We start from the raw sequence: 25,205 nt of genomic DNA, 5'->3' as shown, positions 1-25,205 counted from the left end.
AGGGTGCAGGACAACCCAGGCCAAAAAAACTTCACAAGAACACATCTCAAAAGAAAAGGCTGGGTGTGTCGTACATGTCTGTCATCCCAGCTACTATGGGAAGCATAAATAGAAGGGCCTGGGCAAAAAGCAAGACCCTATCTCAAAAATATCCAGAGCAAAAAGGGTTGGATGTGTAGCTCAAGCAGTAGAGTGCCTGCCTAGCAAGCACAAAGGTGAGTTCAACCCCCAATACTGCCTCCCATGTATTGACAGATATAGATGATATAGACATAGATATATAAAGCTAAAGTAATTTAGTGTGATACCAGCGCAGAAAAACATCAATGCACCCAACAGAACGTCCAGAAACAGACTCACACAAACATGAAATTTGTTATATGGAAAAAAAAAAAGTGACAGGACAGAGCAATAAATAATAAAGATGGTAAGGACTGGTGCTGTACCTATAAAAATCATACCATACACAAAATGAATTCCAGGTAATTAACCTAAATACTGAAGCAAAAATGTAAAAAAAAAAAAAAAACAAATGTTTCTGTCACCCTAATGATAGCAACAACATCAGCAGAGTGCACAGCTAGACCACGTATGTAAACTAAGCAGGCTAACACCCTTCAAGTCTGTGTTTGGTTGATGCCTAGTTAAGAGAATGAACACAACAAGAAGAGAAAGATGGGGAACTGCTCAGGGGAACATTTAATCCTTTTCCTGCCTGGAGCAATTTACTCTGGTCCCAAATCTGCATATTTACCCAGCAAAACTGAAGCCTGTAGTTAATGAGAGGTGTCTTCTTTCACAGAGCAGTTTATTGATGATCACTAATTATTCCACAAGACTCTTCCAAATTACACTTCTAACCCAGAACAGCTCACTGAAGTATGCTTAGTACTTCCCTTAAGAGTTCTTGCCATCTTTGCAACCCTTGACAGTTTTAGTAATGTGCTGGCACTCAGAGATGCTGTAAAATCCTTTACAAATTGGAGTTTTGCTGGCACATCCATTTCAATCTGTCTCTAACTGGTACCCCTGCATCGTGGCATTAATGGAAGTGATAGAGATACAAAAAGTATAGGATAGTGTCCTTGTCCTTAAGGGGTTTGATGGTTCCAAGTAATCCAACTCATACTATTGAATGTTACTGAAATCAAGGAAATATGCTAGAAGCCATTGTAAATTCAAATAAAGAGCCTTGATCATCCCAGAGTGTCTTCAAATTGTAGTCTGCAGCACTGCCTGGGAACTTGTTAAAATGTGAATTCTCAGACTTCACTGAGGTCTGCAGGTAGAGCCCAGCCTTTGTGTTTTTAACACTAACACAAGTGATCAGTTCTGGCCAAAAGAGCTTCTGGTGAACATACAATCACCCTGCTATTAGACAGGGTAAGACCAGGGCCAGGCAAGAGAACAAAGAACTGTTGCAATCGTTTTAGGGTCATGATGGGGGGTCAAAATCACAGTGGAGTTTTAAAATGCCTCATTGTCTGAGTCCAACCCAAAGCTTTTAATTCACTGGGTCTGAATTTTTGTTAAAAAATCCCCACTCCCTGGTTGATTCTGATGATTATCAGAAAAAGAACTTCAGTATGGTTCTGAGAAGGAAGAAACCTTTGGAGGTGATAAAGGGATCTGGTGGAAAAAGTATCTTCAGTTCTTATAAACTTGGTGTTTTAAAACAACAGAACTTTGTTCTCTCACAAGAGGCCAGAAGTCCAAAATCAAGGTGAGTGCAGGGTCTGCTTCCTGCTCAGCTTCATGGGAACCATCTGTTCTTTGCCTCTTTCAGTTTCTGGTGGTCTAAGGTGTTCCTTGACTTGTGGCTGCATCACTCCCATCCCTGCCTCTGTCTTCATGGGGCCATCTTGTCTCTTGTGTTTCATCTTCCTCTGCCTTTCTCTTATAGGACACTTATCATTAGATTTAGGGCCCATCCAGGTAACACAAGACTATCTCATCTTAACGCTTAACTTCATTACATCTACAAATGCTCTTTTCTTCAAATACAGCCCATTTACAGACTCCAGAGATTTGACATAGACTTTTTTTTGGGGGGGGTACTTTTTGGTCTTCCAATATAATACCAAGAGAAGACAGCATCCACCATGTGCACAATTAGCAGGAAAGGGTAAAATATTGAACGATCTCTTGGATTTGCATTTTAGCAAAGTGAGCCTGAAGTTCAAAGGGGCAAAGCTAATAGAAAGGTCATTCAGAATTCAGCAACAGGAATTTAGGAAAACCTGCTTCACAATCATTGCGCCTTGGAAGTCAGTGAACAACAGTATTCCTAGTGACGACATCAGAGTTTCACAAGTACATCTTTCTGCTTCTTGTCCTCAATTTCTGTTGTTCAGGTTTTCTCAGGACACTAAGGACAGTGTCTTGTCCTGCAGAGAATTGCTGTTAAGTTTGTTTCTACTGGCCACTGAGCTGTGAGAGAGGCACTTGTTTGTGTGATACCTTGAGCTACCTGGGAGCATTTTCCAGGTATATTCCTCTTTCTCTGGAGGCTCAGAACATATTAAGTAACTTCAAAAATGTCCATTAAACAGTCAGACTGTGAACCAATAGGGGCTGTGATTATGTCAATGTAGTTTGAAGTAATTATGCCATTGTCTCTGTAACTATGGAGTGTTGCACTCACAGTATTGTTTTAGAGTTTGGATTGTGTTAGAAGAGAGCTGTAAGAAATGCCTATTAAATAGGGAAAGTTTGTAGTTAACAGGTCAAAGCCTCAGCAAATGTGTCTACTGAATTGCTTTTAATGGATCACTAAACATTTCTCTCTCTAGGCTGCTGTCTTCCAGTTTTCCCAAGAGTCTTTCACAGGAACCTACCTGTAACAAAGATGATCTCTGCTAAGGAACTGACATCCGTGAAATAATCTGGCAAGTGTGCAGTGGTTTCAAGTGAGCGGACACCGCACTATGAATTATAATAACGACAATCTGGAATCAACCAGTTTGGCCCGTGAGGGACCATCTCAAAGAAACTTTTTCATCAAATTGGTCAAGGTTTTTCCATAGTCCTAGTTCTGGCTTAGGAGCATATGAACACTGAAATTCAGTTTTTGGCTGGGCACTGGTGGCTGAAGCCTATAATCCTAGCTAGTCAGGAGGCAGAGATCAGGAGGGTCACAGTTCGAAGCTAGCCCAGGCAAATAGTTCTCAAGACTCTGTCTCAAAAAAAAAAACCTATCACAAGAAAGGGCTGGTGGAGTGGCTCAAGGTGTAGGCCCTGAGTTCAAACCCCAGTCAGTACTGCAAAAAAGAAAGAAAGAAAGAAATTCAATTTTTGTATTGAAATTCCAGATCTTTCACCGTTTTTTATTTAACCATTATGTGGGAAGTTGATATTCTTCATTCTTTCTCTGCTCACAGTCACTGTTTATGCAAGTTAGATTTATTATTAAAATTACATAATTTAAAGCCATATTGCATCAATTATAAATGCATGTGAAAAGGAAGTTCTTGTTCTTATTAAAACTGGATAGAATGGTTTGGAAAGACCTAGTAAAGGCAAGTTGCTAATGAAAAACCCAGATATCAAATTAGGTGTGACAAAGAAATGAGAAAGATTGGGAAACAGGTTTTGATGATTAAGAAGGATTCTGAAGTCAGACTGTTTTACGTGTGTTTTAGATTCTTACTCTTCATTTGAAAGATACCAAAATGGAAAAAAAAATACAGATGCATTATGGGTAGATAACCTTACATTTGAAGGCCTGAAAGAAGGCTGGTATTCGCAGAGGGGATGACATTGAGAGGTGGATAAGAGCCACCTCAAGTGACCATGGTAAACATTTTAATGTAGGTGAAAAACTTTTATTCCAAATGAAACTGGAATTTCATCCTCAGGGGATCCATTAGTGAGTTTTTCATGGAAGAATGACACACTCTGGCTTATGTTTAAATGATAATTCTTACCACAATGTGAAGGGGAAAGAGTGGACCACAAAACCAGTCTGGAGGCCACAGGAGGACTTGGGAGGTCAGAGGTGAAAGTGGCTTGGGCTAAGGTAGAGGTAGAGGTGGACTGATTTGTTGTTTGTTTGTGGGATAAAGTTACCAGGACTTGATTCAGAACTAGATTTAAACAGGAGGCAGACCCAGCTCAGTTTTTGTTTGTTTTAAAGTTTTATTGAGCATAAATCCTACACCAAACAACTCGCCCATAAAGTGTACAATTAAATGGCTTTCAGTATATTAGGTATGCAAACATCACCATAATCAACTTTAGAACATTCTTTTATCCCCCAAAGAAACCCTGCATTCCTTAGTCACTACCCTTTCATTATATTTTGTACATCTTATTTATTCATTCCTCAGTTGATAGACATTAAATTTGTTTCAACTTTTTGGCTATATAAAGATGTTTCTGTGGATATTCGTGTACACATTTTTGCATAAACATGTTTTACTTTCTCGGGTAGAATTGGAGTAGAATTGCTGGATCATATCCATCAGGATAACCATTTAGGTAACTGCTACAATCATTTTACAGAGTGGCTGCACTATTTTATATCCCCACCAGTAATGAAGGAGGGTGTGAGGTGACTCTGGCTGCTGCTGTATGAGGAAAAGTTTGGAGGGAGGCAGGAGGAAGTAGAGAGACTAGGATGGTTATCTAGGAGCAGACATACCATAGTAGGATTCAGGACACACAACCTAAGGAGCATGTCATGCTGTTTTACAGAGTGATGCAAACATTAGTACAGATAGCTGTCTTTACACCAAGATTATATCACCAAATTTAAATATTCCAACAGAGAGGGCTTGTCAAAACAGATCTTCAGTTTTCAAAAGTAGAGTCCTCAAGCAAACTGGTACAACTGCTTCCATATGTGTTCCCAAACAAGCTCCTGCAAGCAGGAGGATATTTTCAGAGAGGCTAAGGAAGTCAGGGAGTGTAATAAAACTTCCACTCCCTTAAGCCATGAAAACACAGAGCTCAAGTGGCAGTCTGTTGCTGAAGACTCCTGTGGCAACAGGCAACATTCTCACTGCCTTATGACACTGTCTTGGCCTTTAGGCCAGGAGAAGGGCTGGCTTTGTCTCAGGTTACTGGTGTGATAACTGGGCAGCACCCTTTGCAAGGCCTCAGTTCAGGACAGGAAGGGAAGTGAAACATCTGCCAGCCTAAGATTTGCATGCCACTGAGTTCTAACTGATGCTTTCTTATGCAAGGAAGCCTTGCATAAGAAATGTCCTGGTTATGACAAATAACCAGGACACAACTCAGTCTAGGTTCAGGCAATGCATTTAGTTGTTAAGTTGGTAACTGGTACACTTTTAAAAGCTCTCCAGTTTATTTTAATGTGCATCTTGGACTTTGAATCACTGTGAACATTTACTTACTAGACTACTACATACTGAGTGCCTGCCAGTTGTAAAGTATTGGACCTTATTATTTTAGGAGACATATAGGAATCAGTATCATGTGAGAAATCTTAACCAGATCTGTGAGAGGAAACTAACTGAACTTGTGTCAGATATTATATGAACTGCTGGAGAAACAGATAAAAATAAATTAACAATGAACACACTTTAAATAAAAAAGTGAGGTCTTTCAAAGATTTTCTTAGAGAAAGGAGGATTTAAAGTTAAGCAGGTTAGCATTTCTATACACTAACAATGAGCAAACTGAAAAAGAATGTATGAAAACAATTCCATTTACAATAGCCTCAAAAAAAATCAAGTACCTAGGTGTAAACCTAACAAAAGATGTGAATGACCTCTACAAGGAAAACTATAAACTTCTGAAGAAAGAGATTGAGGAAGACTATAGAAAGTGGAGAGATCTCCCATGCTCATGGATTGGTAGAATCAACATAGTAAAAATGTCTATACTCCCAAAAGTAATCTACATGTTTAATGCAATTCCCATCAAAATTCCAATGACATTCATTAAAGAGATTGAAAAAATCTACCATTAAATTTATATGGAAACGCAAGAGGCCACGAATAGCCAAGGCAATACTCAGTCAAAAGAACAATGCTGGAGGTATCACAATACCAGACTCAAACTATATTACAAAGCAATAACAATAAAAACAGCGTGGTACTGGCACAAAAACAGACATGAAGACCAGTGGAACAGAATAGAGGACCCAGATATGAAGCCACACAACTATAAGCAACTTGTCTTTGACAAAGGAGCTAAAAATATACAATGGAGAAATAGCAGCCTCTTCAACAAAAACTGCTGGAAAACTGGTTAGCAGTCTGCAAAAAACTGAAACTAGATCCATGTATATCACCCTATACCAATATTAACTCAAAATGGATCAAGGATCTTAATATCAGACCCCAAACTCTAAAGTTGATACAGGAAAGAGTAGGAAATACTCTGGAGTTAGTAGGTATAGGTAAGAACTTTCTCAATGAAACCCCAGCAGCACAGCAACTAAGAGATAGCATAGATAAATGGGATCTCATAAAACTAAAAAGCTTCTGTTCATCAAAAGAAATGGTCTCTAAACTGAAGAGAACACCCACAGAGTGGGGAGAAAATATTTGCCAGCTACACATCAGACAAAGGACTGATAACCAGAATATATAGGGAACTTAAAAAAATAAATTCTCCCAAAACTAATGAACCAATAAAGAAATGGGCAAGTGAACTAAACAGAACTTTCTTAAAAGAAGAAATGAAAATGGCCAAAAAACACATGAAAAAATGCTCACCATCTCTAGCAATAAAGGAAATGCAAATTAAAACCACACTAAGATTCCACCTCACCCTTGTTAGAATAGCCATCATTAGCAACACCACCAACAACAGGTGTTGGCGAGGATGCAGGGAAAAAGGAACCCTCTTACACTGTTGGTGGGAATGTAAACTAGTACAACCACTCTGGAAAAAAATTTGGAGGCTACTTAAAAAGCTAAACATTGATCTACCATTTGATCCAGCAATACCACTCTTGGGGACATACCCAAAAGACTGTGACACAGGTTACTCCAGAGGCACCTGCACACCCACGTCTATTGCAGTACTATTCATAATAGCCAAGTTATGGAAACAGCCAAGATGCCCCACCACTGATGAATGGATTAAGAAAATGTGGTATCTATACACAATGGAATTTTATGCAGCCATGAAGAAGAACGAAATGTTATCATTCGCTGGTAAATGGATGCAATTGGAGAACATCATTCTGAGTGAGGTTAGCCTGGCCCAAAAGACCAAAAATCGTATGTTCTCCCTCATATGTGGACATTAGATCAAGGGCAAACACAACAAGGGGATTGGACTATGAGCACATGATAAAAGCGAGAGCACATAAGGGAGGGGTGAGGATAGGTAAGACACCTAAAAAACTAGCTAGCATTTGTTGCCCTTAATGCAGAGAAACTAAAGCAGATACCTTAAAGCAACTGAGGCCAATAGGAAAAGGGGACCAGGAACTAGAGAAAAGGTTAGATCAAAAAGAATTAACCTAGATGGTAACACCCACGCACAGGAAATCAATGTGAGTCAATGCCCTGTATAGCTATCCTTATCTCAACCAGCAAAACCCCTTGTTCCTTCCTATTATTGCTTATACTCTCTCTACAACAAAATTAGAGATAAGGGCAAAATAGTTTCTGCTGGGTATTGAGGGAGGAGAGCGGGAGGGGGTGGAGTGGGTGGTAAGGGAGGGGGTGGGGGCAGGGGGGAGAAATGAACCAAGCCTTGTATGCACATATGAATAATAAAAGAAAAATGAAAAAAAAAATAAAAAAAAATAAATAAACATTTTGATATACAAAAAAAAAATAAAATAAAGTCCATTTATGCTGCATGAGTCTATAAGTCATGTGCCTGAAAAGTCCTTTGGGCTTGTGGCCATAGACCAATTTACCCAAGGCTTCTGCCACAGGAGGATATGTTTGGAGGTTCTGGATAAAGAATCCTCTGGATTCTGCCCCTGCTCCTTCAGAGTACTAATATGTAGAGCATATTACTTTTGTTCCTCTCCCAACCCCTCTCCCACCAGGGCAATAGCAAGAGAGGAAAAGAGGAAGACAGCAGCTGGTGTAATCAGGTCAAATAAAGGCAGTTCAAGAAACAAAAAAACAAAAAAACAAAAAAAAAAAAAAAGAGGCACCTGCACACCCATGTTTATTGCGGCACTATTCACAATAGCCAAGTTATGGAAACAGCCAAGATGCCCCACCACTGATGAATGGATTAAGAAAATGTGGTATCTCTACACAATGGAATTTTATGCAGCCATGAAGAACGAAATGTTATCATTCGCTGGTAAATGGATGGAATTGGAGAACATCATTCTGAGTGAGGTTAGCCTGGCCCAAAAGACCAAAAATCGTATGTTCTCCCTCATATGTGGACATTAGATCAAGGGCAAACACAACAAGGGGATTGAACTTTGATCACAAGATAAAAGTGAGAGCACACAAGGGAGGGGTGAGGATAGGTAAGACACCTGAAAAATTAGCTAGCAGTTGTTGCCCTTAACACAGAGAAACTAAAGCAGATACCTTAAAAGCAATTGAGGCCAATAGGAAAAGGGGACCAGGAACTAGAGAAAAGTTTAGATCAAAAAGAATTAACCTAGAAGGTAACACACACGCACAGGAAATTAATGTGAGTCAACTCCCTGTTTGGCTATCTTTATCTCAACCAGCAAAAACACTTGTTCCTTCCTATTATTGCTTATATTCTCTCTTCAACAAAATTAGAGATAAGGGCAAAATAGTTTCTCCTGGGTATCCAGGGGGTGGGGAGGAGAAGGAGAGGGTGGTGTGGGTGGTAAGGGAGGGGGTGGGGACAGGAGGGAGAAATGACCCAAGCCTTGTATGCACATATGAATAATAAAACAATAATAAAAAAAAGTTAAGCAGGATCCAATTATTTAAAATGAAGATATTTCAGGAGAAGAGAAATAGAGAGATGAATGTGTATTAGTAACAGCCAAGATATGGAATCAACCTAGGTATCCTTTGATAGATGGATGGTCAAAGAAAATGTGGAAACTATCCACAATACAATATTACCGATTCATAAACGGAATGAAATACTGTTATCTGTAGCATCAAGGATGGACTCAAAGACATACGTTAAGTGAACTGAGTTAGGTACAGAACGGCAAATACTGAATGTTCTCACTTTTATCTGTGGATGAAAAAGTTGATGTCATAAAGGTAGAGAGTCAAATACCGGTTATCAGAGGCTGGGAAGAGAGGATGGTTATTGGGTACAGGTGTGCAGTTGGGTTGGATGAATTTCAGTGGGGTAACTACTGTTGACAACACCTAATAGCTAGTAGAAAAGATTTTGAATATTCCCACCACAAAGACACAAGGAAGGTGATAGATACACCAATTGCACCGATTTGATCATTAACATTTTATGCATGTAGTGAAATATCACATTATATCTCATAAAAATATGTACAATTTTCACGTGTCAATAAAAATTTTAGAGGTAAGCATTAATAAAAGAGATGTGTGCAAAGTAGGGTATGGAAAGAATTACATTTCAATATAATTTGAGAACTGAGTATATGAAGATATACTAGGAGATTTTGCTGAACAGGTAGGCTAGTGAATTGAAGATGGTATAGTCATTGTAGGAAACAATCTGTCAGTTTCTTAAAAAATTAAACATAAATTTAACATGCAAATGAACAATTCTACTCCTTTATATCTATTCAAGAACACAGAAATATTTATGCATGAATGCGATGATCATAGCAATATTATTTATTATAGTAAAAAAAGTGGAAACCCAAACATCTATTGACTGGGAGAAGGGGTAAGCAAAGCATGTTACATCCATATAAGAAATAAAAACATGAGCAATAAAGAGGAATCAGTTAATGACATGCTACAACATGGGTGAACCTCAAAAAAAAAAAGCCAGATGAAAAGGATCAATTATTGTTTGATTTCACATATATGAAATGTCCAGAAAAGACAAATCTAAAGAAACAAAAAAAATCAAGGTTGCTTAGGGCTGAGGGTGTGAACAGGGACTAACTAGAAATGGGCACAAAGGGTGATGAGAATGTTCTAAAGTTGGATTATGGTTACAGCTCAATGACAGTAAATTTACTAAAAAGATCAAATTGCACACTTAAATCGATGAATTTTATGGTAAATTATTTCTCAATAAAGCTGTAAAAATGAATAAAGAAAATAGGACCAGCAATCTTACTCCAATTCTAAAACAATAGATGGGAAAACTTTACTGAACAAATAATTTAGAGAACTGGGAAACTGGAAGACAGGATTAAAGAATTGCCTATCTGGGATGTAACACAGAGAATTTTTTAAAAGTAACATTTCTGGAGATAGATAGGGAAAACTTCCTTCCTAATGGCAGTTCCAGAAAAGAGAATGGAGATAATGACAGGGAAGGAATATTTCAAGAGAAAATTATTGATACTTTTTCAGAATTAAACAAAGCATGTGTCCTCAATAAAACACACTCTCCTATTTGTACAGAGATGATACACTAACACCAAGACAGTTTGGTGAAATGGTTGAACATCAAAGATAAACAACAATAAAAATTTGGAATGCTTTTAAGGAGAAAAAGCAGATTACCTACAAAGGAATGAAGATTAGATTAGCAGTAGAATTTTTAATCAGCAATAATTAATACCAGAAGTCAATGAAGTACTAGCATCACCTGTCTGGTAGAATTTGATATCCAAATAAATGACCATACAACTATAAGATCAAAATGAAGATATTTTCAAATATACAAATAATTCCCTTCCCTCACATAACCCCCTACTGAAAGAGTAAGTAAGAGATGGACTTCAGCCAGAAGGAAAACAAATCCAAAGAAAACATGTTAGATGGAAGAAAAGGAGAAAAAAAAAGAAAAACAGAGAAATTGATCAAATGTCAGTAAATTTAATTAACTTTTGATTATAAAAACTAGTTTTAAAATTAAAAAAATATAAACAAAACTAGGCAGCAATTAGAATGTGGGAAAGGGGGGGGTGTTGTCAAACGGGCAAAATATGTAGAGCTCTTGTAGGAAAACTTAAATAGATGACAACTTCATTAGAAAGTATTATAGCTCAGTATGTTGAAAAATTAAAGACAATTCTGAGAGAAATAAAAATAAACTGTAGAGCTCTCAAAACGGTAGTAGAATATAGACCACTTTGCTAGTCCAATAGAAGGCAGGAATGTAGACAAGCAAAGCAAAAATGACAAATGGAAAAACAGTGTAATGGAAGAATAAGCCTAAATATATTAGTAATCACAATCAATGCACGTGAATTAAATTGACCTACCAAAGACACAAAGTACAACCCATAGAAGGATTAAATATGCAGATATGAAAAAATTTATGCCATACAAATAGTAGCCAAAAGAAAAGTGGCTTATGAATATCAAAAATTTCTAATTTATGCAATTAGCATAAAAAATGGTAAAGAGAGGTACTACACAATAAGAATCGACCATGACTTACAGTGGAGCATGTACTTTGATAAATAATGCCTACTGTGTGCCAGGGATCAAGTCTGCCTTCTGTATTGCTGAATCTTAATGCCTGGCACATAGTGGGCATGCCTCCATGATTACCATATTATATTGAAATAATCTGTTTATGTGTTTGGCATACCACAAGGGCGAGGGCCATTATTGTACCAAATTATATGCCCTCGATGTTCAACATAGTGCCTGGCCTCCATGAAGTCACACAGTTCAAGGATGAGATCTTCCATAAAATCTTCCAAAATTGTTCCTGTCCATAACATTACTGTTTCCACTTTCATAACCCTCATATTTTGAAATAACTAATGCAACCGATGATATAGTCATATCCTCCAGTTTCCTCTCTCTCTCTGCATGTGTGTGCGTGCAATAACTTTTGGCATGGCTGGCCTAGAACCATGATGCTGCAATCCCCAGTAGCTGGGATTAAAGATGTGAGCTATAATGCCAAGCCTTATTTCCCCCCAAATATTTTAGATTCTTTGAAGACAGAGGAGATGCTTTTACTGCAGGTGCCTTTTCAGGGACTTGAATAAATATTTTGGTTAGCATCACTGTTTAGGTGAATGTAGGTTACATCAACAGTGCCAGCTGTAAAGTTCAGCTCCATCTCCTTTTCCAGCCCTTGACCAAGGAGGTCACTGGAGTCAGGCTCATGTGCAAAGAATTGGAGAAGTTAATGGGAGGGCCAGGAGACTGCAGCTAGGTGTGTTCACTTCCAAGCCTCTATGCTTTATTCCTTCTGGCAAAATAGTGGGGGGAGAGGTGGGCAAGAAGGGTAACCTATGATCCCACAAAAACGTGTGTTTGCAAAGTGAGAGGGAGATGGTGAGGAAAGAGAACTCCTGGACAGAACCTGGACCTGACCTCTCACTGGCTGGCATGGTATCAGGAATTTATTATGAAACCAAAAGGAAAACCCAAGCAAGCTGCTATATTCATCCATTCCAAACCTTGCACAACAGATAGGGAGGGTTACTGTTCTTCCTCTACATACAGGCCACATGAGGGGACCCTAAGAGGAGCTCCTCACTGGGGATCTGCAAAGGGTTAACAGTGACTATGGGTGGCATCTTCTTGCTGGTCTTCATGAGGAAGGCACACAGGTTCAGTCAGGGACCTGGGATGAAGTAGGGAGAGGGGCTGGCTGACTTCCCAACATCCTTTCTACCCATTATTATATGGCGAACATGGTGTTCCCCATTTGTGCTCCTCAACACGTCTACAGACAGTTTGATAGTAAGTCCTCTGGGCTGCCTTCCAGGTTTGGTACGGTGCCACACAAGCTGCTGGCACTCAACAAATGACTCAAATATTTGTTGAATGGAGGAATAAAAGCTCACATGACCTTTCTAGCTGTAAAGTACTGTGTTTAATGAAATCACAACATTCCAGGCACGATCACTTCAGCACAGCTGGAAAAGGAACACCTCTCTCTCTCTCTCTCTCTCTCTCTTTCACATTTCCACCTTGAGAAACGCACAGCCCACCTGCTCAGTAAGCAGGCCAAGTTTCCTTGGCAAAGATCCTGTCTGCTGCTTCAGAATGGTGCTTCCCTAAGGTCAAGTCCCCCAGATTTATGACCGCTTCCCTTGTCTTTGGCCTCCCAAAGTTTGCCGGGATTGGGCCTGGGCCTCCCCGGGAGGCGCATCTGCACTCGCACCCCAGGTCGGAGAGGCCCCAGCGCCTCACCTTACCTTGGTGAGCTGAGCGATCTTCTTGCACATTTTCACGTGCATCTCGGGCTCACAGTCCATTCTCCAGCCCGCGCCACTGCGGACGTCGGCTTTGGAGCTGGGGCAAGTCCCGGGCGCGTGAATTTTGCTGTTGAGGGCAGATGCCATCGCTACAAGGCGCCCAGCACGCCAATGCTCAGCCCGTGCGCGCGCGCGGGCGTGACAGCCTGTGGGCTTTCTCGGGAAAGGTGGCACTGCAGTGGCTCCTGCTCTCGGGAGGCGACTGCCTCCGGGGCCCACCCGCGCACTGCCCTCTTCGGCTGGCACTCCCACCCTCCTCCGCTCGCTGGCTACGGGGCTCTGCGGGTCCCCGTACCCTGCGGCGAGGCGCCGGCGCCCGCAAGGCGACAGCTTCTGCCGCTAGCAGCTGCGGGCTTTGGGGGGCTTCTGCTGGCGGATCACAGCGCTCTTGGCACATGGGTGGCGTAGGGCTCCTGTCGAGGGACCTAGCTTGGGGTGGGCAGCCCAGGTCAACGACGAAGAGCCGACTCCGGTAGCCGAGCTTGTGAGAGGAGAGAACCCGGGCGTTGGCTGGGGGCGGGTGGCACAGGTGACGAGGGGGTGAGCGCCAAAACCTGCGGCTCCCGACGCTCGGAGCTGCGAGCTGAGGGCTCGGGAGGAAGGAGGGATGGCAGGAGAGGCGGGGGTGAGAGCGCGCCACCCGGAGGCAAATGTGGGCGTCCAGAGCGCAGCCTGGGCCAGCACCACACTCTGCACGTCTCCCTGTCTCTAACAAGGCGCGGTTGCCAGAGACTCGCCCTCCACCCCTAGCCCCCAACGAAGGGAAAAGCCAAAAGAGAATCAGTGGCTGAATTCTGAGACAAGAAAGCGCAGAACTCAGTGAGGGAAGAGATAGGAATGCAGAGAAAAAGTCACCTGAGAGGCAGAAAGGATGGTGGCAGGTGTAGCATAGAAGGACCAACGGGGAATGGAGGAGTCCGGTATCTGATGGGGCTGAAAATCTAAGCGATCCCAGAGAAAGTGAAGGGACTCATTCCAAATGCACACTATTGTCTTGGGCCCCATCCTAGACTACTTGAGGCAGAATCCTGTCAAGTTCTTGGAGCTGGGCCAGTTTTAGTTTGTTTGGGATGGAAGGGGGTTATTGGGCTTAATGTCTTTCTGGCTTGCTCTCTCGAGTTTCAGTGAACTTTGGGAAGAGTGACAGCACCCTGATCAGGTTTTTCTGAAGCAGGAAGAACAGCATCACCACAATAAAGAGTTTGTACATTGAATACATTTTATTTTACAAACTGCCTTATATGAAGATTTTAAATAATCTTCATAAACACAGCAAGCTTCAAAGGGTCTCAGAAACCACAGTGCCACCTCTGCATACTGCAGGTAAAAATACCCATTTTTATAGATGAGGAAAATTGACCCAGAAAGTTTGTACCAAGTCAGGCAATCATAAAGAGCAGAGTTGTGTCTGAAACTGAGATCTTCCCATTTTAGAGCCAACCCCCCAACTCCATTTACACGGCGCCAACCTAGACTTTGGTCTCTAGTTTTTCATCTCAGGCTCCCCTACAGAACACCTCCTTCTTCCCAGTCACTTTTGAAAACCACATGTCTGACTCAGCATCACCACCAAGAGACTCTCTGGTCCTCTCCTAGAGCCCCTGAGACAAAATCTTTGGCATGCAGGCCAAAAATCCACATATTAAAAAGCTCCCTACTTAATTCCAAATTGTATTTTCTGTAGGATCTTAATATACACTAAATTTTACAGGAATTCAACTACTGTCTAAACTACTGGAAAATGAGCCCTTGTGGAGCCAGAACTTTACCACAGATTGCTCACCATTTTGGATAACCACATCATCAATAGGTATGTGCTTCACAGCATTCTTCATAGTATTGACATAAATGTTTCTGCTTGCCAGATTACATCTGTGTGTCTGCTTATATGTGCAAGTGTCTGAGTACTACATTATTCATAAAGTTAACTATGCCAGGTCATTTCTATGTTGAAATATATGATTAAAATTTCTTCCTATTTATTTCTCCTTATGTTACTGTCAAGAAATGATGCCAATTTAAAATACATGTATGGGCCAGGTGTTGTGGTACATGCCTATAATCTCTGCACTCAGGAAGCTGAGGTAGCAGGATCCAGAACTTGAAGGTAGCTTGAGCTACACAGCAAGACTGCCTTGAAACACACATAAGCAAAAACTGTGTGTAAATAAAGTGTTCTGCCTCTGAATTTCAAGACAATCTGGATATTGTGAGAAAGTCGATGGGTCTCAACAGACTTGAGAACCATTGCTCTAGACAATTTATACACTAAAGTTTAATGAAATTGCAGTCTAATACCAAGTTTTAGTTATTTACATATGATTTTATTAAGTCCAGAGGCCAAAATATTTTCAGTAGCATATATTATATTTTAAACCTTACAATGGAAAAGAGTGGGAAAATCAGATTCCCTTCCAGCCTTCTTGGGCCACAGCTACTGTAATAAAGGTACCAGGAGCTGACCTGTCTGGGAGAGACCTCGTAGCTCCTAGAATTTTCCATCACTGTGACTGGTAGATCCTTTTACTCCATCAGGAATGAAAAAGAGAGTAGAAGCGAATTACACGCTGTATTAAATGTGGAGGTATAAAGAGCATTTATTAGATCACTAATGTGATTATGGCACTGTGTTAAGCTTTGCACATGTTCTTACACATTCTGAGGTACTTACTGTCTCCATTCTACAGTCGAGGAAGTTAAAGCTAGGGGACCTTACACAGCTAGTAAGTGGATCTGGGTCTATCTAATGTCAAAGACTCTTTTCTTTTCACAGCACAAGGCTGGCAATCTGAAAAATTTAAAAACATAATTGATTTTATCTCTTCTTTAGATTACAACTAGCATAACTTCTTATACTCCCCAAGCCTCTTTCACCTGTAATAATTTTTCAAAAGTGAGAAGAAAAATTCACCCCAAATCCTTCACTCGGAGAAAATTACTATTACTATTTTGGAGAAGAACCTTTCATACATTTCTCTTTCCCTCTCCCCACTCCACATATATGTATACACACACACACACGTTTTATGCATATATTCACTTTAAAACACAAACGGGATATGGGCCACAAAGTTTTTGAACCCTATTAATAACATAAAGTGGACACTTTTTCTTGGTTAATAAAGATCTATATCCCATGTTTAAATCAGTATTCAATTATACACAATAATTTATACTATTATTGGATAATTCTTTTTTCTACTTTAGGCAAAAATATTTCATGTCTGTAATGTATGTTTGTGGTCTTATGAAAATATTCACCTCTGATTTATAGGAACGAAAGATCTATGAAACTCATGTGTTAAATGTAGTGTTAAACAAGGAGCAAATGAGAAGGCAGAATGCTTATGTTAAGCATAGATATGACAAAGAGAGTAAGTGGATTATATCTAGAATGATCAAACAGAGTCTTACTAACAGAACAGAACGGGAATGGCCAAGTTGTAAGATGTAAATGATGCCACTTTTACACTAACAGCTGCATCATTCTTAAAACAGCCATTCATTAGTGACACCCATTCTGGCCTCATATGTTTTGCCACAGAAACATGGATTAAAGACATGAGTTTGCACAGGCCCTTAACCTGGCATTCTCTTCCCTGTGCATTTCTAACAGGGCAAGCGTGGTGTGCTTACTGGCTCCAGGCACTGCTGAACCCTCCCCGTCAGTTCCAGCTGTGGTGTGGTCCTCATGACCAAACCATCAGGGGTAAAGGCTGTATAACACAGGATTCAGGTAATGTGATCTTCCCATCTCCTTTGGACCCTGTCCTAAATGTATTAACCCGTACTATACCATTTATGTTTTCTCCAGATGGCTAAATTGTCCCAGTGGGTATTGAATAATTCATCTTTACCAAGCTGCTAATCTAAGTGACATCTTAAGTGATTTTTTTTTAGTAGAAATTTACTTAGGCCAAAGCTTTTGCTTTGTAATTTTCTTTCTTAATCATTTAGGTAGCGGGGATAACTTACTGTTACAAATACTCATCTACTTCTAGTATTTATCTAAAAACAAGATCATATTCTTGAGTACTTCACTAGCCTTGACCTAGAAGTCTACTTTCCTTACTCTACCTGACTCACTCCACTCCTCTTCAGACATCAACCTGAATGTCACTTCCTCAGGAAGACCATCCCTAAAGTTGCAGACCAGTTTGTATGTCCTTAAAATATATTCTTGTGGCTCAGCACTTCTGAGTAGCACCTAGTTCACATTTTATTTTTAAAAGCTATGGTTTTCTGTCAACTATCCCCATTTTAGGGGTGAAGAATGCATGAACACACAGCTTAAGCTACTATAATCCAAACCAGGGTTTCATTAAAAGTAGCCTTTAAAGGTATCAGGTCCTCCAACTTCTCTGCTAAGAGAGGGGGGCCGTTGGCCCCAAATGGCAAAGTATGCACTGCAGTTTCAGTATATCACCGTAACATGAGGGAATCTGACATTTTGGAAACTATGGCCAGGTTATATGAAGTATTAATATGATCATTATGAGTTCCACTAATTGCTGTGGAACAGCTTGTGGACAATCTGAGCCTAAAAACTCTAGAATTGGTAGTCACTGTTTTCAGTTTCCTATCTTAAATTGTGTTAGTGGTAATAAAGGCACAGAATGCAAAGACAAAAGAAGAGTCGGGCACATGGGCAAAGAGCAGGCAGTGGCACAAGAGCCTTGTCAACACTGTAAGCACTCACAGCCTTTGCACAGTGCATTTGAATTCACTGTAGAATAAACTGGGAGGAGTGAACCTGGCATCAATATTATTATCTTTCTTTTTTCTAGAATTCAAAGAAATGGAATTCTTAAGCACTCAAAAAGGGAATAGAACTGAAACTTTCTAGTTGGGGGGGCTGGTGGGACTATTCCACTCAGAAGTGTTCTCTGAGCTGCCATGGCAATAAGTCATTTGATGGAAATATTGGACTATTAAATATTATTAATACGTTATGATGCAGTATTATTACATTTTAAGTGAAGCAACACAGCTGACTATGCTTCAGTATTTTAAAATACCATTTTATCATTTTGAGATATTGTGATTCAGAGGTCTACTTTTAAGTTCAGTTTATTTCAACACTAATTTTAATAGCTGTTATGATTGAAAACCTATGAAGCTTCGTAAGTTCAAGGGAAGGATATCATTAAGAGTACTCATTAAGTTATGTCAACATTGTAATCTGATTCATCAATTTGTTAAAAGATTTTATAGAAATTTTGTTAAAATTCAAGTTATATCTTTGCTGACCAATTAATCGTCACAAGGTCATAAAATTTTGCATTTAAAAATGTATTTTAAACAGGTAATCTGTTCATATGGTATAATATTCAAATGTGAAGAAGTCTCCCTTGCAATTCTACTTAGTCACCAGTTCTACTTCTCCCCAGAAACAACCAATTCTATTTATACACCATCACTTAAAGCACACACACACACATACACACACACACACACACACACACACGTATTTAATGATATATGAACCATATGTATGATGAATCATATAGTTTGGATAAAGTATATAAAGAGCATGAAGAAAAGGAGAAAGTACTACAGAAAAATGAGATACCTAAAATAGTTTGTTCTCAGTAATCAAATTGAAAATGTAACCAATGTGAAAACTAAAATTCTAAAGCTTCTGAAAACAATACAGGAGAATATCTTCATAAGACTCAGGTTAAGGAAGATTTGTTAAAGCATTAACCATAATTAGAAAAAATACCAATAAACTGGATTTCATCAAAATTAACTTCTACTTATCAAAATATTCTATTAAGAGAGAAATTAGGCAAGGCATAGAATGGCAGAAGATATTCACAATACATATATGAGACAAAGAACTTTATGAGGTGTATATGAAGAATTACTACAAATCAACTAGAAAAAGGTAAGTGTAATTTACGAGTGAGAAAAAGTTTGGACAAGTACTTTCAAAGAGGTATCCGAACGGCTAATAAGCATATAAAATATGCTCAATATCACTGATATGGAAATTTAAATTAAAGAGAAATAAGAGTACTACACAACCACCAGACCTGATAAAATTAAAAGGACTGAGAATATAAATGTTTGTAAAGATATGGAACTAATGGAACTTGTATCCACTGAGGTGGGAGCATAAAATGATACAGTTTGGAAACTGTTGGGCAGTTTTACTAAAATTGAACCTATACAAACACCCTATGACACAGCAATTTGACTCCTAGGTATATACCCAGGAGGAATGAGCACACATATATCCACCAAAAACCCACAAAATGTTTATTGTACCTTCATTTGTAATAGCCAAAACTCGGCAAGAGCTCAAATGCCAAAATGGGTGAAAGGATAAATGCATTATGGTTACTTATAGAATAGTCTGCAGCAATAAAAAAATAAACCAGTATGTTGATGAAAGAACCTAAGCACAACAGAATACATACTGTGATTCCATTCATGTGAAGCTTGAGGAAAAACAAAATTAGTTGATTTTATAGAAGACATGTTATTTCTGGAGAGGTATAGACTGGGAAAGGGAACTAGGGAATCAGAAATTTTTTTGTACTAGGATCTGAGTACCATAGATGTTGATGTAATCTTGGAATGAATATACAATTTGTGAAAAATCATCAAGATCTACACTGTATGTAAGTATATCTTTATGGTAAAAATAGGATGGAAGGTGAAAAACAATATGAAGTTCAAAATATTGTTTTTAGAAAGTAGATAGCTCCTTGTACTTTTTAAATGCACAAAGACTAAAACTTAAATGAAAAGCTGGTTGGAATAATTGCTATAGATTATACCCATCATCCCTATAAATAAAAAATTGACATTTGCTTAATCAAGGGTCTAATTCCTTTTATAAAACAAGTGTTGAAAGCCTTTTTTGGGAAAGTATCTTCTATAGTGCTCATTTCAGTGAAAGCAAACATCTATCAGAACTGTGGAGAACTGACAATATTTCAACTGTACTATATTTGTAATGCCAAACTTCTAAAATTTGGTTAGGAAATTATAATTTTTAAGAAATAAAATTTTATTCTTGTGACAGGAACACTCATCCAAAATGTGTTGTGTATAATTTTACTTGCCTTATTTTGTCATGAATCTAGTTTCCCACGTGCTCATCTTTCTTCCCTAGTATCCCAACATTTGTCTTAATCTTTTCTACATTTTTTCTGTGCTCACTTTGTTCCATGTTTTCCTAGAGACCTTATTCCTAGAGCCCCCTTCCTACTTACTCGGAACAGTTTTCTGAGACTTTCCTTCACTGCTTTCATTTGTGAGACATTATGGTTTCAGTGTTCTATACCTTCTTAGATTACTCCCTTGTTTGGTGAAGCACATTCTCCAACATCTCCTAAAGAAGGGTAGATGGTGAGATAAAAATTTGAGACCAGACAGGTTATAAAATATGTACATTTCAGCCCCATACTTGATTGGATTGTCTGGGCACAGAATTCTAGGTTGGGGATACTTTTTCCTTTCATGTGTGAGGCCTTTCTTTTATAGTCTTTCAGCATCCATTATTATCTGAAGTCTGAATGTCATTCTGCAAATGTCTGTTTTATGTAACCTGTTTTTCCTCTTCTTTGGAAGCTTTCTGGATCTCCTTTTACCATGGCATCATGGTATCATGATGTACTTTTGTTTTTTAATTCAGTGTGCTGAATTTTTGAAATTCAGTTCTTTTATTTAGGAGACTAACATACCGCATTTTCAGGAAATGTTATTTTTTTCCTCTCTCCACCTTCTCTGTTCTCTCATTTTAGAATTCATTTGTTGTTGGATCTCATCCTGATCTTCTAATTTTTTGTCCGCCTACTTGACATCTCTACCTTTTCTACTTTCTGAAATGACTGCAACTTATTTTCTAAAACATCTACTGAATATTTAATGTTTCTATTTTTCTAATAGCCTTTATTTTATGATTTTAAAGCATCTTGTTCTTATTTCAAGCATGCAATATGTCCTCCTGTTTTTGAGAATATCACTGCTTCTTTCGGGAGATTTTTGTTCATCTTTCATGTTGAAGGCTTCTTTAAATGTCTAGCAATTCTTGGCTAATCAATATAAAGTGATTTCAAGTGCCTATAAGCTGTGTATGAATGAGCTGGCTTTGCAGACTCTGGGTCTCACTGTAACAAATATTAAGTGTCATACTTTTTTTTTTTTCAGTGTTCATCTTTTTGTGTGGGGTGGGCAGGACAGGGTTTATCATCCCAGTTTAGCCAGTAGAGAAAGTATACTGGAGGCTCACAGTGTTCACGACACTGGCATTCTTCTATCTTCAACACAGCATATCACTACTCACTGCCAGACTCTCTCATCCCTCCGTTCTGTTTGGTTCAGTTTCTCCAGATAACAAACCTTCTATTTTCTGTTAGAAAGAGTCTGAGGCCTAGCTATAACAGGAGGGCAAAAATATACCTTCACTAATTCCCTTGTTTCCAACTTTGCTTCTCACCCCCACCTCCCAGGGTACCTTGTGCCTTCAAATCCTTGAGTCTGTTGTGGGCTCTGGAAGGCAAAGATTGATGATCCAAATTTGTAGACCTTTTCTGCGATGAAGAATGGCTGCCAGAACTGTGCTACCTATCAAGTATTTAAACAAAAGAGAGTAATACACTTAATCTTTACCTTCATGTTAAAGGAGAGTGAGAAAGTAACTGGTTAAAACACACAATTAAGAAACAACAGGGGCTTGAAGTAGCTCATGCAGTAGAATGCCTGACTAGCAAGAAACAAACCCAAACTGCCCACTATGGAGAATGCATTTTCAAAATGGGTTATGTCTGGAAATGATGTAATTGTTACATGGTCATTTTAACTAAATATCATGCATCTCATATAAAAAGTCTCTACTCTGCAAACAAGCATACTCTTTCATCCCTCAACCTTCTAACCTTGGGTTAACTAGGTGTGAACCTCCCTCATCCCAATAAGTAGAGGTAAGAAAGTAACACACAATGGAACCAGTTGTTTAGCACATAACTGTAGGACAGTCCAAGCTTAATGCTACCAAGACATTTATAGGGCTGCCACCTAAAACATAGGGAGCCAGTTAAATTCGTATTTCAGAGATATTGTTTTCCTGATATGTGTCCTATATGAAATTCCTGTATTACTACTTCTTCTTTGTGCTAGGTCCTGTATTATTATTTGCTAAATTTGGCAACCTTACACATTTAAAGAAATATATCCTAAAGAGACTAAGACTAACATAGAGAAGCTGGGTTCAAATACAGTAACTGGTCTCTGGACCAAAGCACTCGAATCACCAGAGAAGACTCACTTTCCTACAGAGCCAGGGCAAACAAGCCACACACTAAGTCCCCAGAGAATGCACTGGCTGGGACCAACATCAATGCCATCCTTCAATTAGTATAGGGATTTGTGTCACCAGAGTTCCACCACTCTTTCAGACCATTCTGTTTACTTGGGGTGTGATCATAAAGTCAATCTAGGTTTTTTTTTTTTTAATAGAAGATGATTATACCCTTGGATCCTTCTTTCAGGATCCCCAGAGTTGTCCCCAAGTTGCTCCTCCTGGGCCATTGCCTATTTAATCCATTGTAAAACATCATTTTACTGATACCACTGATGGAAAGGTTGTATTGGGTATAGACTCAGCAGGAAGATACTAGCTCCTTAACTTAGTAACAACTGGTTCCTGTTGCAATTTAATACTACACCAGCTTAGTTTGCATAAATTGGGAACTCAGTCTCCTTAGGCCAACCAGGATCCTGAGTCTCCTAGATTACTGTTTACACATGTCCTGACTCCAGGAACGATTCCAGGAATTTTCTTATCACGTGTTAGAGCCATCTAAGTTTTTCCAAATAAACTAACCAAATTTGAGTGAAGGTACTGTTTTATAATCCAACTGTAACATGTTGCTGGTATTATTCACTAACACCACACCAATTAGAAGTAAACAGTCCTAGTGCTGTCTTCCTGCTGCATTGTTATTTTCAAATATTTTTAAAAATCAGGGATTCGTTTCCCACATCTTGTTGAGAACTGGTTGCACTTCTCCCAGCTCACAGGAGGTGGTAGCCATGTGTCAGGTCACTGTGGTGTTCTTACCCTGTCCATTTTCTTGGTCTTATTCCAAAGTGAGCATATAATCTCACTGTTGCAACCATGTGAAAGGAAGAACTGAGCATATTACCGGCTCAAATATGTAGCTATTAATTAGACTTCAAGATTGCTAAAGATAGCTCATTGTGATGGCTCACACCTGTAACCCCAGATACTTGGGAGGCCCAGATAGGATGACCATGGTTCAATGCCAGGATGGGCCAAAACCAGTGAGACTTATTTCAAAGAGCAAGAAGAGTATGGTAGCCCATTTCTGTAATCCCAGCCATGTGGAAGGCATAGGTAGAAGGACCTCAGACTGAGGCTGGCCTGGGCAAAAAAGTGCAAGACCCTATCTAGAAAATAACCAAAGCAAAAAGGGCCGTGGGTGTAGCTGAAGTGACAAAGCACCTGCCTCGTTTAAACCCCAGGAACTGCCAAAAAATTTTTTTAAAAAACTTGCCAAAAATATGTATTTTCCTTTTGGCAACACCAAGGTGACACACAAGAAATACCTGGTGCCAGAGTGCAGGTCCCTACTTCCTTGAGTTTAGAAGATACTGCTCACTGGTAGACTAACATGCCAGCAGCCTGCACAGTTGTCTCATAGGTCTGAGAAGTTTACACTTTCTGAACTTTTCTACATACTTTAGTCATTTGAGCAAAATGCTTCCAGCCTAGATCTTTGTGTGCAATGGCCTTGTGAAACTAGCACATGGAACTTAAATCTGTACATAAAATACTGACCCACTTTATCCATTCCCTTGGCTGACTACTCTTTGTGGAGCTTATTTTTTGGAGTGAATCCTCCACCAATCTCCACTACACTTGGGATAGCGGCTCCACTCGTTTCTTTCTTTTGGTTTTTTGAGACAGTGTCTCAGAATGTAGCCCAGGCTGGAATCCTCCTCCTTCAGAATCCTGAGTGGAGGGATTAAGATGTGCACCACCTAACCCGGCTCCACTCAATTCTTTTGTACAATCTTCAACCATAAGTCATTTTCAAATATTAGGAGGGGCCGGTATATGGATTTGGATTTAGGCTTATTTAACTTGATCCTAGAGAAAAGAAATGGATTGGGGTAATGTTTATTGGTCTGTGTAGTAACTAATTTCTTATGTGTAGTACCCCATATAATGCTGCATTACACTCCAGTGTCTGAACTACATACAGTAGGTACTCCTCTATATTATTGGGTGAATTACTAAATTTCTAACAAGAGATATTTTAAACTAATGGGCTGTTTTAAAGGACACTGCATTCTTTAATGCTGGAGTCCAAAGTAGAAAGTCATTTTATTAAGCATGTAAAACAATTTATGCATCTGTAAGAAAATAACCCAAGTGACCTCAAGGTCCTCAATTACTTTAACAATCTAATACAACACTGTATTCATTATAGAGGACATTTTTTTTTAGATGGACAGGTGGGATAGGAGCCCCAGCAGAAAAATCCCTTGGAGAGGACCCACCATCTGTCCTCCTGCCATGTATGAAGCAGAGATTAAAAGCCATGACCATGGTCTTCTAGGCTCAAGTTTGTGGACTGCTTCAACAAAAAGCCTGCCAGTCTGCACTGAAAACAAACAAAACACACCCTTAAATAACTTATTAATGTCAACTGGTTTATAAATAGTGGATAAATTCATCTTTCTTTATCCTAATTATGGTGACTGCTTTTAATCAGAGGCCCACATAGGGAGAATGTGAAAGTGATAAATTCACCCCCAACCCCAAGTCTGTAGCATGCAAAAAGCAGCAGAAATTTAAGGCTTATCCAGGGATTCTGTGGGACTGGGGATTACTTAGATACTATATACCTCACAGATACCATATAGACACAGATAGTTTATCTATTAACTGCATTCAGTACTTAGTGAATGTTGAATATGCTTTAAGTAAAGAAGGCTGTAT

At 39.3% G+C, this 25,205-nt stretch overlaps 1 protein-coding gene across 3 annotated transcripts in view; it reads right to left on the bottom strand.

The window, feature by feature from the left end:
* The window catches only part of Fam184b (family with sequence similarity 184 member B), a 112,970-nt gene extending 99,173 nt beyond the window's left edge, over positions 1-13,797 (bottom strand). Inside the window, exon 1 of one of the 3 annotated variants that reach the window (XM_074042547.1) lies at positions 13,163-13,797. In XM_074042547.1, the coding sequence (XP_073898648.1) occupies positions 13,163-13,309 (147 nt within the window). In that variant the 5' untranslated portion in view covers positions 13,310-13,797. The remainder of the gene's footprint in view (positions 1-13,162) is intronic. The other 2 variants (XM_074042548.1, XM_074042546.1) reach the window with 2 other exon arrangements.
* Between the last annotated feature and the right edge of the window lie 11,408 nt (positions 13,798-25,205).

The sequence above is a fragment of the Castor canadensis genome, chromosome 9, assembly GCF_047511655.1.
Source record: "Castor canadensis chromosome 9, mCasCan1.hap1v2, whole genome shotgun sequence".
In the NCBI taxonomy this organism is placed as follows: Eukaryota; Metazoa; Chordata; class Mammalia; order Rodentia; family Castoridae; genus Castor; species Castor canadensis.
The sequence above is the reverse complement of the archived record's forward strand: the minus strand, read 5'-3'. Positions and strand labels throughout refer to the sequence as shown.